The 14983-nt window shown below is 42.9% G+C and overlaps 1 protein-coding gene across 1 annotated transcript; it reads right to left on the minus strand.

Annotated features, from left to right (window-relative positions):
* Positions 1–1769: 1769 nt before the first annotated feature.
* LOC109905454 (HHIP-like protein 1) lies at positions 1770–14556 on the minus strand. Its single transcript, XM_020502833.2, has 9 exons — positions 13973–14556; positions 9257–9903; positions 8923–9066; positions 5065–5393; positions 4801–4927; positions 4474–4619; positions 3979–4060; positions 3476–3558; positions 1770–3352 (listed from the first exon to the last, which is right to left on the minus strand). Exons 1-9 carry the CDS (start codon positions 14258–14260, stop codon positions 2307–2309), a joined length of 2892 nt encoding a protein of 963 aa, XP_020358422.1. The 5' UTR covers positions 14261–14556; the 3' UTR covers positions 1770–2306.
* Between the last annotated feature and the right edge of the window lie 427 nt (positions 14557–14983).

The raw sequence follows: 14983 nt of genomic DNA on the forward strand, positions 1-14983 counted from the left end.
CTCAGCAGCCATCTTAGAAAAATAACTTTGCTCTGTGCTTCTCCGAGCATGCACTTCGTAGCTTATAGGCTATGGATAATTTGATTGAGACCACACTAAATAGCCTATAGGGACACTTGATATTGCGCGCCAAGCAGACAATCAGAGATGAGGGGCGGCAGCGGGCACACACCAATCTATAGCCTTATAAGCAACTCATTCTAAAACAGTGAGAAATATAGACATTTAGTCAATTACAAATTACATGACCCTCCCCTGGACTAGATTTTAAAAAGTAAATAAACCCCTTGACTGAAATTGATCAAGCATGACCCTCCACCATTTTCATTCAGCTACTCATTATGTAAATTCCGATCCATCCCTCATTATCAAATAATTTCTAATTCCTTATTTTAAGCAAAACAGGCAGCACCATTTTCTTGTTATTTTTTATTTAAGGAAAGCCAGAAGCACAGTTCAACCCTCAGACATAATTAACAAATGTGTTTAGTGAGTCTGCAGGATCAGAGGCAGTAGGGATGACCATGGATGTTCTCTTAATAAGTGTTTGAATTAGATTATTTGCTGTCCTGCTAAGCATTATAAATATTAATGTCAAGTACAGATAGAACAAAAAAAAGAAACACCAGTCTCAACTTCAAAAGTGAAGAGGCGACTCCGGGATGCTGGCCTTCTAGGCAGAGTTGCAAAGAAAAGCCATATCTCAGACTGGCCAATAAAAATAAAAGATTAAGATGGGCAAAAGAACACAGACACTGGACAGAGGAACTCTGCCTAGAAGGCCAGCATCCAGGGAATCGCCTCTTCACTGTTGACATTGAGACCGGTGTTTTGCGGGTACTATTTAATGAAGCTGCCAGTTGAGAACTTGTGAAGCATCTGTTTCGCAAACTATACATTCTAATGTACTTGTCCTCTTGCTCAGTTGTGCACCGAGGCCTCCCACTCCTCTTTCTATTCGGGTTAGAGCCAGTTTGCGCTGTTCTTTGAAGAGAGTAGTACACAGTGCTGTACGAGATCTTCAGTTTCTTGGCAATTTCTCGCATGGGATAGCCTTCATTTCTCAGAACAAGACAAGACTGACGAGTTTCAGAAGAAAGTTATTTGTTTTCAGCTGTGATAACATAATTGCAAAAGGGTTTTCTAATGATCAATTAGCCTTTTAAAATTATAAACTTGGATTAGCTAACACAACGTGCCATTGGAACACAGGAGTGATGGTTGCTGATAATGGGCCTCTGTACGCCTATGTAGATATTCCAAAAAAAATAGCTTTTCTTTCAAAAACAAGGACATTTCTAAGTGACCCCAAACTTTTGAACAGTAGTATAGCTAGTTTGACCATGTGTCAATGTTAAGCAAGCTAGCTAACTTTATTATTAGCAATGTTAGCTAGATTATCAAGCTAGCTAACATCTCATTAGTTGAATAATTGTTCAGACTTCAAAGACACATGAACACATTCATGTTGTATTTACGACTTCCCAATTTCCCATGAGCACATGAAACCACCCTCTCCCTTACGGTCCAGCATTATGCCGCGTTCACGCACTAGTCGGAACTAGGAAACTCGGAAATGCCCAACTTGCTGAATGGTTGAACGCAGCTTGGCTCGTGTATAACTACAAGCTATTGGCTAGTCGGACATTTCTGAGTTTCCTAGTTCTGACTAGCACGTGAACCCAGCATTAGTCCTCTGGATAACAGTGTAGTTTTATCTGGTTCTCCATGGGTGATGCTTGAGTAGAAATGAGGAGCAGGAATGAAATTGAAATCTCAGTTTATTAATCTCAAAGGCACCCTGTACCTTGAAAACAGTTTACAAATATAATCTGTCAAATTATACAATAATAAAGCACACAATGTCCAGCATTTTCCTCACTTATATCGTCATTATTATTTTGACTGATATCACTTTTTTTTGTATTAAAAAGAAAAAGAAAACATATATATAGATGTGATTATCAATTCATACAATGTAAAAAATAACAAGGTTTTCAACAACATGTATGCCTTTTTTCCCCAGCAGAGGGCAATATTGTAAAGTGATATACATTTTTCTGGCAGGGAGGCAAGTGAAGGGAAGGAAATGGTTGCTGCCTCTGAAGTGAAGTATCAGAAAGTCTAGTCTACAATCAACAATTGTTGTTAATCATCATGAATTCGTGTGTGTGTTTACATGAGTATGTGTGGGGGAGTAGAGGGGTGAGATGTGTCTGACCACAGTTGAAGCACAGTACATAGAGGACGTTTCTGTTCAAGCACAGGAGAGTAGTAATGATCCTTTGAGGACATCCTTTGGCTCATTATTTATCCTCGTCGTGGTGGTAGCCACACACCACCCCCACATCCTCATCGTGTGCACAATTGTGCTTGCCCAACTTTGCCCGTTTGCAGTCCAGTAACGTCCTCTCTGTGCCCTCACACTCCACATCATCTAGCAGGATACTGCCACTGCCACCCCCCAGCTCTGCCCGTTTAGCCACACGCAGGGCTACAGGGAAGCCTAGTTGCTGGCAGACCACCGTAGCCGCTTTACTATTAAACAAGTCATCACATACTGTGCCCCACTCCCCCCGTATGTAAATCTCCACCCGCCCACGATCCGACAGCTGCTCTGCACTGATCAGCCGCACCGACCCAGCCCGATGCTTCCGGCGCCGCTGCTTCCCAGGTTTGGAACCCCGGTTCTTCTTGTTGACCCGGTTCCCTGTGGAATGTTGTGTCTTGTCACTCTGCCCTTTCAGGAACTTGTCCTGGGCCTTTGACAGAGTGAAGTTAGGCCTCTGGGTGGTGTGCTTTGTTGCAGCTGTCCAGTACGTAGGCCTTGGTGTTGTCTGGGGCCGATTGGTCGTAACTCCTAGTGGAAAGGGTCTGACTGTGGCGTGTGGTTGCGGTCGGGTCAAGGGTCGTGCTGTTGGTGGAGAGGGCCTTCTGGCTCCAGTTGTCAATAGTGGTCGGGGCTTCGGGGTAACAGTGGGCCTGGTGTAGGACAACGACGGTCTCTGCCAGGAAGGAGTGGTGGCATGACCTGGCCTGGTCGTCATTACCTGCCTCCATGAGATGGTCAGTGCAGGTGTAGCGGTACCAGTAGTCCTCTGCTGCATTGAGGTGGGATTGGAAGGTGTTGTTACAGGTTTAACAGTAGCTCGTGTTGTTACAGGTTCAACTGTAGCCATTATCGTTGCAGGTTTAGCAGTAGCCTTCAGGGTTGCAGTTGGAGGTGTGTAGGTAGGTCTCGTCTTCATGGAGCGCAGGGTGGTCGGAGGAGTACGGAGCGTGGTGGTAGCTGTTGTTCTCGCAGTAATAGTGGGCGCAGCGGTGGTCGTCGGCTTCTTGTCAATGACAAACTCTGTAGAGAGGAAGTCAAGCGAAAGAAACAACCCTTTAGAGCACTCCAACTGACTGAGATGTGTTGCGCTGTGACTCATGATGGCCTGCAAAGGAACGAGTGTTTGTTTGTGGTGTCACTTACCCTCCTTCGGGTGGAAGTGAATCAGCTTGCCTTTAATCTTGACAAGAGTTGGCTTGAAGCTGCACTTGCCTGGAGGTGCTCTCCTAGATGGTGAGAGAAATCCATCAAACAATCCATTGATTTTAATGCTGCCCATGACAGCTCTATCTCCTACTAATACAGTATAGAGTAATTTGAATCATACATTATAATAACCACATGGAGAACAGTTCTATCATTGATAAGCACATTATATTCAGTAAATTGCCGTTATGGTAAAAGATTTAGCAGATATTCCCTTAGCGTGACACAGAGTGATTACATTAGCTGATTACATAGTTAAAGTAAGAGATATACTAAACAAACACAGGGGGATTGAAGACCACATCAATAATTGGATGGACAATAAACATTAGTATATCTGGCAAAGGTATGTCTGTTTTGGGAATCTGCCATTAATCTGAGATAGGGATGAATTCCCAGAGCCCTCTGGCTGTTGGGACACTGTGACCCTTGTTTAATACCTGGATGGATCCACTATCTTATAGATCACCCCCGCTCTGGCAGACGCACTGGGAGCTCCCGTTGCCAGGAAGTACAGCTCCCCTAGAAACAAGAGGAAAAAAGGATCTAAGACCCAGCACAAAGATATGCAACACTTTCAAAGTGAAATCAAGACAGCCCGTTTCTTTTGAACCCCTTCCCACTCTACTCAAATCAGCTTTGAAGTCAAGTATTCTGAAAAAGTTTGCTTGTTGAGACTTATCTGAAGCTAAAGAGCATGCACTAAGTGGCACACCACTGGGTTTGAACTGGGTGTGTTCTTTCTTTATTTCTGTTCGAAAGCAGCAGAGGCTCATCATGAAATAACTCAGAGAAGCAGACAATTTTCCATGGTTGTCTTGGGTGACTGAATTCACAAGCAGCATGCATCCCCTAATGGCCTTTTCATGTACGGATCAGTACAAACAAAACACAAAAAAGACAGAAAAACATGCAAAGCTAGTTGTCAAGGTTACCTGCCTCATCTTCAGCAAAGGAAATTATGTATTTGTAATAGCTGTTGATAAGTTTGGGGAATCGGCACGTCTGGTCTTTTCCCATACAGATCTCCTTGTACTCCCACTTCCCAGTGCTTTGGTTCTCCTTCAGTGACATCAGGCGCCTAGGCACACAAGGAGTCACTCAGATTGTGCAGGTGTTAAGTGAGTTTTAGGGCATTTTAAACATTTGTCAATGATCTTTCAATATTAAGAACATTTGTGTATCAACTTTTTTTTCGAGGCATGACAATCTATGAAACATTTTGTGCATTTTAATCAGTATAACGTTGTATAAACACACACCCACTCATGAAATCCCCGAATATGTAGAGGCCATTGAGATTAGGCATCTGGCAGCCGCGGTATATGTAGCCTCCAGTGACCGACTTCCCCAGTTTGTGGGGGTAAGCAAAAATAGGCAGGATGTCATCTGAGGAGAAAATATTTTTACACTGCTTAAGGGATTTAATACATATCTGAATCTCTTCACCAAATAATGAATTGATTCTTCATAGAGAAGCAGTCTGCCACCTCTACCAAGTTCTGTTGGAGGAATAGCCTACTCACCAAGAGAGGAGTTGTGACACAGCCTGTTGTCATAGCAAGAGAAGCCCTCCTTGGCTCTCCAGCCATAGTTGCCACCCTTGACGATGAGGTCCACCTCTTCAAACTTATTCTGTCCCACGTCCCCGCAGAACAGTCGGCCACGGCCCTGCCCCGTGATGAGGTCGCCCCGGTCGATGGAGCAGCGCCACATGTTACGCACCCCGTAGGCGTAGATCTCAGGCAGCGAGCCCTTCTCCCCCAGGAAAGGATTGTCCGATGGGATGCTGTAGGGTTCCACGTCATCGTTGTTGTCCACATTGAGACGCAGCACCTTGCCCAACAGCGTGGACCTACACACACATGGGTTTAACTGAGTTGTACTCATAGGAAAATGTCTGAGTATTTTAGTGTGGGCTTCTGTCATTGTTTTTCATTTGTGTATGTGTATCCAACCTGGTCTCAGAACGTTTAGTATTATTCTGTACGTAAATCTGAGACACTCCTTTTAGTATGATATGTTCCAAATTACAATTGGTATTATATGTTACGACTTTGCAAAATGTACAATATGTTAGGAATTTGCTAAATATACAACATACAAATTCTAGCTAGGTGGCAAGGTGGCTAACGTTATATAGGCAAGGGGTTAGGGTTAAGTTTAGGAGTTAGGTTAACAGGTTAACGTTAGGGTTAGCTAACGTGCTAAGTAGTTGCAAAACAGTGAAGTAGTAAGTCGTTGAAAAGTTTCTAATTAGCCAAAATGCTAAAGTTATCCGTGATGAGATTCGAACTTGCAACGTATGGGTTGCTAAACATTAGTCATAACAACTGTAACGTGTCATGCTAATTTGAGTGTCCTTGATTTACTTTTACTATGGTACGAGACCAGGCTGGTGTGTCACAACAGTCATCAAAGACATTTACGATTAATGAAAGTTATAGATGCACAAAGATCATGCCCCCAAAAGCATTTTTTAGGAGGAATGATATTTATGCCTCTGTGACTTTCTCTCACTCATCATTATTCACGATTCATTCATGATTATCTGTAATCATGGTAACATCCACATTAATGTAGAACTGTTCAGAAGCATATTCTATTCCTATTTACAATAAAACGGACTCTAATGACATAATACATTATTTACCATTAATTTCTACTAGGCACAGCATAATCCGAAACATAACCAATGCAAACTGCAAATGCATCCAACAAGTTTGTAGGGTCACATGCTTGATACAGTAATTGCGTGCTAAGAATATGGGACCAAATACTCAATTTCTGACTAAATTTAATACACTATAAGTGAATTTGTCCAAATAATTATGACACCTTCAAATGGGGGGATTAGATACACAAAATGCTTTCACTTCTAAACGATAAAACAGATATCTATGAAAATACCCTCAAATAAAAAGGTGACATTCTGTACTGTCACCTCATATAAAACATTTGATCTCAAATCCAAAATGCTGAAATATAGAGCCAAATGAATTGTTTTAGCATCACTGTCCAAATAAATATATAGGGGATTCTCTCTCTCTCTCTCTCTCTCTCTCTCTCTCTCTCTCTCTCTCTCATACTATTATACTATTATACGGCACACAGCGTCTTGTGTAAATATTAGCCTTGGCAGGTCCCAAAACCCTCATATCCCTGGCCTTCCACTCATTGGCTGTCAAGAAACCTTCTGCTCATCTTTCTTCTCCTGGGATGAGCTGAAAGGGATGTTTTCACCAAATGCAACTCAGTACAACGCCTTTACCGTAAGTACCGCCCCCGAGACAAAGCTGTGATGTATAGAACCCCCTATTTCGGCATGCATAAATTCTGCTATCCACTAGAGCTACCCAACTGTGAACTAGACATAACCCTCTTCTGAGAATAACGCATAACAAGGTTGATTTAGAGCACCTGCTCTTACTCATGCCACTGTTGAAATTAGGAGGATACGGTCATTGTTGTGGCTGGAATAGAATGAATGGAACGGAGTCAGTCACGTGTTTTCCATATTTTTGGGATTCGTTTGACACCGTACCTTTTATTTCATTCCAGCCATTACAATGAGCCCGTCTTCCTATAGCTCCTCCCACCAGCCTCCTTTTACATCTACATTGTAATATTCTGAACAGAATAGCAGATATTCTACCTCCGTTCGGGTCTTTAAAAGGAGTGGCAAGCGTCCCTTCAAGCTCAACTATGCAAGACTGTAGTGATTATCACATGGTAAGAAAATACCGGACATCGCCCGACAACATTCTCCATAAATATTTAGCCTGACACAGCAGGTCCAGACTCTGGCCACTGACCAAAGCGCTGTGGGGGTGGCACTCTCAACCTGACTGGTACTGCTATGCCCTGTCCTTGCCCATGGTTCAAAATAAAGTGCATTCTAAGACACAGACTGTCCAGAGCTCAGTGATGTTTTTCCTCAAAGAAGGGTTTAGAGTTTTTCATAATATCACTGTGTGTACAATTCTGTCACGGTGTTATAACTATAGAGGCAGGTCACTTTCAGCAAAATGTTTTGGGCTGCCTTTGAGTCCTTTCTGAATGGCCCTGTGACACTATGTAGATTCTGGGCACTGCCAACCCCTGCCCTGGCCCCTGCCAGGAGAAAGCTAAACATACCGTGCCAAGGCTAATATTGTGAACAACTGTACTGTCTGTCTACATGAATGTACATATAGCCTTGAGCTGAGTGTTTGTCATGTCAAATGCTCAGGGGTTGAGGTCATAGATGGCGATTTCTCTCCCAATGTTACCAAAGCATTGGCGCCATTGACAAGTAAGGTCATAAAATCGCACTTTCATGAATAGCTGCTGAGTGGCATTGCTGAAGGTCCTGTATAAAGTTAATTGCGCTTCAATCCATACATTTGTCACTCTCTCAATGTTGAGAGCTTGTCAATTTCTAGTCAAATTTTTTATTAAAAGATTCTTCTACCCTCCGGTGTCAATTCATCTTCTGGAATATTAAACTTGTTTATGACAAGTTGACAACAACTCAGACACGAATTTAATCTAAACGTGTATTAGTCAACCATGAATATAATAATTACTAGACATTTACCTGGGCAACAGGATTTTCCATTCTTTAAAAATAGAATCATGTATCACTATGTTACCATATGAGAACATCACATAATTTGGCAATTGAGTAATACAGTTTACAAACACACTAATAGACTAATTGTGCCCTGTGGTCCCCTTTACTGTAGCTTATATTTACATCAACAAAGATGTCACGCTATAGGTTAAACTTTTTGAACTCCTATTTTCCAGATTTAAAAAAAAGTTAAATGACTGCAAATAAGTATACTATGAAGAGCCAGATGTATCACATTAAGCGTTTCACTCCACTATTAACTATAATTGTCACTTCTACTCCCTCTCCGGCGCTCGAGGTCGGCAGTCTGCTGATTATTACGCACACCTGTCACCATCGTTAAGCGCACCAGCGCCTCATCAGACTCACCTGGACTCCATCACCTTCCTGATTACCTTCCCAATATCTGTCACTCCCTTTGGTTCTTTCCCTAGGTGCTATTGTTTCTGTTCCAGTGTTCATTTTGTACGCTACCTGTGTTTCTTGGTTTGTTCTATGTTCATTTAGTTATTAAATACACTCCCTGAAATTACTTCCTGAATCCCAGCGTACACATTGCAATAATACTCCGACACCACTGTTTAGGTGTCCTTTGTTGAACTATATCTTCAACTTTAAAAATGTAGGTCTCTGAAGCAAACTTATCATCCTGACCTTCAAAAAACATCAACATGGGGTGAAGGCTAGATATACACTAAATAACTAAATGTCACCCCTTAATTTGTTTCCCCTGAATGAGTTTTGAAATGTATAGAGCACGTGGACTCACTTATTCTGGGAGTTCCCAAACTTGCCAAAGGGATCCCCTGCTCTTCCCCCATCGCCGATGAAGATATAGAGGTAGCCATCGTGTCCGAAGAGAAGCTGGCCCCCGTTGTGGTTCGAGGCAGGTTCCACCACTTCCAAAATAGTCCTACAAAGAAAACCATGCATGACCAAACATCACTAAATTCTAAATCTGAAAGGATGATTGTAGTTGCAGATCTTTATTTCAAATCTGCTGATTTGTATTGTTTCAAAATGTCAAATACATGCATGTGAATGGAGCCCATGTCACCACAGGTTCTGATTCAGTCCATGTCATTTGGTGAAACTTCTCTTACCTCTCTGAGGAGTGATCTAGTTGGTTCATATCGTCAGCGGACAGTGTGAACTCACTAATGCGGATCCTCTCCTCCTTCTTCACAGACACAGAGTAGTAGACATAGGCCTTCTGCACCAGTGTGAAGCGCGGGTGGAGGGCCATGCAGAGGAAGCCTCTCTCATCCCCTGCCCAGGGAGAGGTGAGCACTGCCTTAGTTAGGTTGAGGAAGGGCCGGTCAATACGGGAGCCATTGGGCAGGTACGTCCACACGTAGCCCAGCTGCTCTGCCACAAAGAAGCGGTGGGTCCCGTCGTCGGCGTGGACCATGGCCACCGGGTTCCTCAGACCGTTGGCCACCTCCTGCAGGCACAGTTGGAGACAACCCTCGGGGTCCGCCCGAACATCTCCCAGGTTGGCGTTGAGCTTGTCGTCGGAGAGCACGTTAGGGTAACAGTACTCCCTGTCTTTGAGCTCCAGGAAGTTACAGAACTTATTGCGGTCCTCCTCTATGCCCACCGTGGCGTTGTTGTCGGTGAGCAGGCTAATGGTGTAGCGGCACTGGTGCCAGAACTCAGAGCAGTAGTCTCCGCACAGGCCTGGCAGCTCCCTCATGGGCGTGTTGGCATCCTCAGCATCGTACAGGTGGGCAGAGTAGGGAGAGCACTCCTGTGAGGATGAGGAAAGCTTGTTTGAAAAGTGGCAGAGGTATTGGTGCTCGGACTACACACGCTTATGAGCAAAACTCAGTAGATCTACCTTGTCGGCTGATAACTTTCATAATGAGCTACCACTTAAACTGTAGGCTATAGCCACTTTGTGTAATCTCAAATTGAAACTTCAAAAGCATAGTCTACATGTTAATGCTATGTCATGTCTGTTCATGATACTGTGCAGCTATTTTCATGATGAACTCTCCCTAGGCTTGTAAACATTTGAAATTCAGCATGTCCTCTTTTCCTCCCAGTACTCACCAGACCAGCTGGAAATGACTGTTCTGGGTATAAATAAGGCCTGTTTAAATGCATCTTGGAACATCCAATCCCCTATTAAGTCAAAGCCACACAATTACACCCATTTTGACACTGGTAAACTGTTGGGACAATGATGCAAAACATATAAACCACTGTAACAGCTGGTACTGAAAGAAACAATTCTGTTACAAAAACGGATGAATAATATAATGATTCCAAGTCTTAAGCAAAAGGGGCATAATGTGTTCTGGAGTTCTGCTGAGTAATTTTTCATTTCTTTCCATTTAAATCTGGGATATGCTCTCCCAAAAGGTGCTATCAAATAAACGGTGCCATCAAAAACTCTACATCAAAGTGTTTAACATCAACAACACTTGGCCAACTCAGGGTTTAAATCTGTTGCTGGCCGTAGATTGCAGGGTGGATTATGCAAATCACATGATTCCCAGGCAGTAACTGTAAAATATTAGAAATTCTTGCATGGGAGAGGTGAGCAAAGGGCCAAGTTTTTCAAAAGTTATCTATCTGGATTTCACCTATTAGATAGGATTAGATGCATACAAATAGAATGAATAGAATGGGTTTCCCCATTCAAGTCAATAATTTGACGGTTCTATTAATTCTATTTCTATGCATTTAATCCTAAACCAGATAACTTTTGAAAAACTGGGCCCTGGTCATTGTTTTTTGTCATATGGGTGTTGACTCCTCTGGCCTCTACTGCAGGCAGCCCTGATAATGCAGTCACTTAGCCAACTATAACGTTCTGTTTAAATTCTTTGTAAATACTGTGTTGGATGGGATGGGGAGCCCTGACAACAGCAAACCGTCAAACTTAACTCCAAATGCCTTTTGTTCACAGAGATGGCAACCAGATATTACAGTACCTTTCAAAAGTATGCATCCCCCTTGGCGTTTTTCCTATTTTGTTCCATTACAACCTGTAATTTAAATTGATTTTTATTTGGATTTCATGTAATGGACATACACATTTTTTTTTCAAAATTGGTGAAGTGAAATGAAAAAGAATAATATAAAGAAAAGAATGGAAAAGTGGTGCGTGTATATGTATTCATCTCCTTTGCTATGAAGTCGCTAAATAAGATCTGGTGCAACCAATTACCTTCAGAAGTCACATAATTAGTTAAATAAAGTTCACCTGTGTGTAATCTAAGTGTCACATGAGCTGTCAAATGATCTCAGTATATACAGTATACACCTGTTCTGAAAGGCATGAGTCTGCAACACCACTAAGCAAGCGGCACCACGAAGACCAAGGAGCGCTTCAAACAGGTCAGGGACAAAGTTGTGGAGAAGTATAGATCAGGTTTGGGTTATAACAAAATATCTGTAACTTTGAACATCCCACGGAGCACCATTAAATCAATTATTAAAACATTTTAAAGAATATGGCACCACAACAAACATGCCAAGAGAAGGCCGCCCACCAAAACTCAGGGACCAGGCAAGGAGGGCATTAATCAAAGAGGCATCAAAGAGACCAGAGAAAACACTGAAGGAGCTGCAAAGCTCCACAGTGGAAATTGGAGTATCTGTCCATAGGACCACTTTGAGACATACACTCCACAGAGCTGGGCTTTACAGAAGAGTGTCCATAAAAAAGCCATTGCTTAATTAAAGAAACCAAAAATAATGAAGAAGGTACTCGGATCAAATTAGAATAAAACAAGATTTTTGGCCATCAAGGAAAATGCTATGTCTGGCGCAAACCCAACACCCCAAGAATACCATCCCCACAGTGAATGGTGGTGGCAGCATGGTGGTGGCAGCATCATGCTGTGGGTATGTCTTTCATCGGCAGGGACTGGGAAACTGGTCAGAATTGAAGGAATGATGGCTGGCGCTAAATATTGAGAAAATCTTGAGGGAAATTTCAGTCTTCCAGAGATTTGAGACTGGGACAGAAGTTCACCTTCCAGCAGGACAATGATCCTAAGCATACTGCTAAAGCAACACTTGAGTGGTTTAAGTGGAAACATTTAAATGTCTTGGAATGGCCTAGTCAAAGCCCAGAACTAAATCCAATTGATAATCTGTGGCGTGACTTAAAGAATGCTGTACACCAGCGAAACCCATCCAACTTGAAGGAGCTGGAGCAGTTTTGCCTTGAAGAATGGGCATAAATCCCAGTGGCTAGATGTGTCAAGCTTATAGAGACATACCTCAAGATACTTGCAGCTGGAATTGCTGAAAAACGTGGCTCTACAAAGTATTGGGGGGGGTGAATAGTTATGCACGCTTTCTGTTTGTTTTTTTGTCTTATTTCTTGTTTGTTTCGCAAAAAAAAATATTTTGCATTTTCAAAGTGGTAGGCATGTTGTGTAAATCAAATGACACAAAACCCCCAAAAATCCATTTTAATTCCAGGTTGTAAGGCAACAAAATAGGAAAAATGCCAAGGGGATGAATACTTTTGCAAGCCACTGTATGTTGCAAATTGTACATTTTATCGTAGAAACAACCCTAGACTAGCACTACCACACGCACACCCACAAACACTGTGAGAGTAAAGAAGGACAGTAGTAAAACGGTTAAGTACACGATGCAGGGTGAGCTGGTAGTGTTAAAGCTGTGTGTGTTGGTTTCCTTTCCTCCATGAGTCACCAAAGTCAACATAAATACACTCAAAGAAACCTCTAAAACGGCCCTCCTTCCAAAAAGGGGTGGGCAGTAATGAGAGAGTACACATGTGCCACATCGTATAGGACAACCCTTCAACGTTCCACGTTGCCACGATCACTGTAAATGTGAGACTTCTCAGCTTCCAAAGTTGGGAAGGAGGTATCGGATAGGCTGTATTTATTTAAATGGTTGACGTCAATGTTACTAATTGTTTTGTAACCCAATAGTCAGCCTTAATCCTACCACAAGTAGACGGTATAGTTCCTTCAACTACTTCAGCTGGATTCAACTCCTCACCTCCCTCTCCCTCCTGCCCTCCCTCCCTATCCCAGTGGAAATATGATACTGTATATCCTGTTCAGTGACCAGAGAGGAAATCAATGTTTGGCTGGTGGTCAGTGGGCCTCTTGACAGATCACAAGCATCCCCCTGTATCTATGATAACTGTCTGGACAAAGAGCATGATTGAGCAGAGTTTACCCTGGCTAAGTGGCCTTGGGCATTGGGTCTCCAGCCACTGACCACACTGCCTGTACCTTAGCATGGCTGATATGAGAGCTGAGCACAATAGCTAATTTCCACTAGATCCAAAACCAAACAAAGCTGAGGACACGTTCACGTGGTCTGCAATTCTCTTCATTGGATAGGAGAACAAATATATTCCATCCAGTAGTGATGTTGTGGTACTGTGGTTCAGGCCCCAAAATCCATCATTGGTAACAGTACTGTCGTATCTCATGGTTGAACAGACACGTCAACGCCTTACATAATCCCTCCAACTGTAATTTGTTCCAATCTACAGCGTGCACATTTGGAAAGGCCTGGGGTATGTAATTATCATGATGTTCACATACATTTCAATAATGAAGGGGGTGTCAATGTGTAAAAATTGGAATGAAATATAGTTTCATGAAATATGATAGATTAATATGTATAAAATGTTTTATATCCTGCGATGAAATAGAATTTTAATACAAGTGAAAAAAATGAAAAAAAAACATGCGTGAAGATAATCCATTCTACAAATGCGCTCTTAGAAAAAAAAGGTATTGTCTTTTTGTGGAAAGTTTTAGATAAGGAGGCATTAGCTAACATCCGACGACTGACAGACCTCAATTTACCTGACAGAGGATGGTGCGTATGTATTTCGCACAGGTCATGTAACCCGAGTAGTCAAAATAGTCCATGATCTTGTAGAAGTTTTGGGAGATCTTGTCATCTTTCTCCAGGTCACAGCAACCAAACTTGGCGTACTCCTTACAGAAGACCAGAGGCTCCCGTGGCTGGAAGGGGGGCTTGTAATCCAGGCACTGGGGATGGGTGTTCCCATGTCGGGGTGCGTGTAGGACCAGTAGGACCAACAGCCAACGAGACAGCAGCTCAACTCCCTTTACACTTACCCTGCTCATTGCAATAGTAGTTTACCCTGCCACCTGTAGAGCTAAGTAATGGAGAGACGCAAAATTCCAAAAGGGCTGTGTGTAGTGGTGATTCTGTCCCTTCCCCCGGTGCCTGACTGTTGGAGAGCCTTCCTATGTTTGCTCTGGACATGTGCTCTTTCGCGGGACAAAAACGAACGGTGGCGGAGAGCAACAGGCCCTTTCATTCAGCAGTCCGCCCTGGCCAGCCACGATGCTTCCACTCTCCACTCAGAACCTATTCCCTCCCCCCTTCTGCTCCCTCCTCCCCTTACTCTCCCTCTCTCCTCCTCTCCCTCGCTCTCTGTCTGTCCTCCACAGACACATGGCATTCTTTCCCATTGCGGCCTGTCTATATCACCCTCCTGTAGCTCTCCTCCCCCCTCTACATACTCAGCCTTTTCTCTACTTCACACACACCTCCCTACCCTGCCTCAGACAGATTCACTGAATGACTCAGGACATGTGCTGAAAGAAGAGAGCAATGGATCCTCCACACACCGCAAACAATGGCATAGCCAATAAGAAACTGTATGTATATGAAGGATTACATATGGATAATGCTCATGTGTTTAATACAGGCTATTGCTGTTATTCAACAAGCATTTGTAAACCACTTGGTGATATGAAATTGGTCTAAAACCAGTATACATCAACTAAAAAAATCTGTTCTAAAGTGAATTGAGTCTAACGATAAAAGGCGAGACAGCCTTT

This window comes from Oncorhynchus kisutch, linkage group LG15 (assembly GCF_002021735.2).
Source record: "Oncorhynchus kisutch isolate 150728-3 linkage group LG15, Okis_V2, whole genome shotgun sequence".
Lineage (NCBI taxonomy): Eukaryota > Metazoa > Chordata > Actinopteri > Salmoniformes > Salmonidae > Oncorhynchus > Oncorhynchus kisutch.

Bases quoted from the DNA above. Each gene is read 5' to 3' on its own strand.
- LOC109905454 (XM_020502833.2), bottom strand. From the start codon at position 14,260: ATGAGCAGGGTAAGTGTAAAGGGAGTTGAGCTGCTGTCTCGTTGGCTG. The intron at 5,394-8,922 runs GTGAGTCCACGT...ATGTGTGTGTAG, and splicing joins TTTGGGAACTCCCAGAATAA to GTCCACGCTGTTGGGCAAGG. The intron at 4,620-4,800 runs GTGTGTGTTTAT...TTGTGTGCCTAG, and splicing joins TTCGGGGATTTCATGAGTGG to GCGCCTGATGTCACTGAAGG.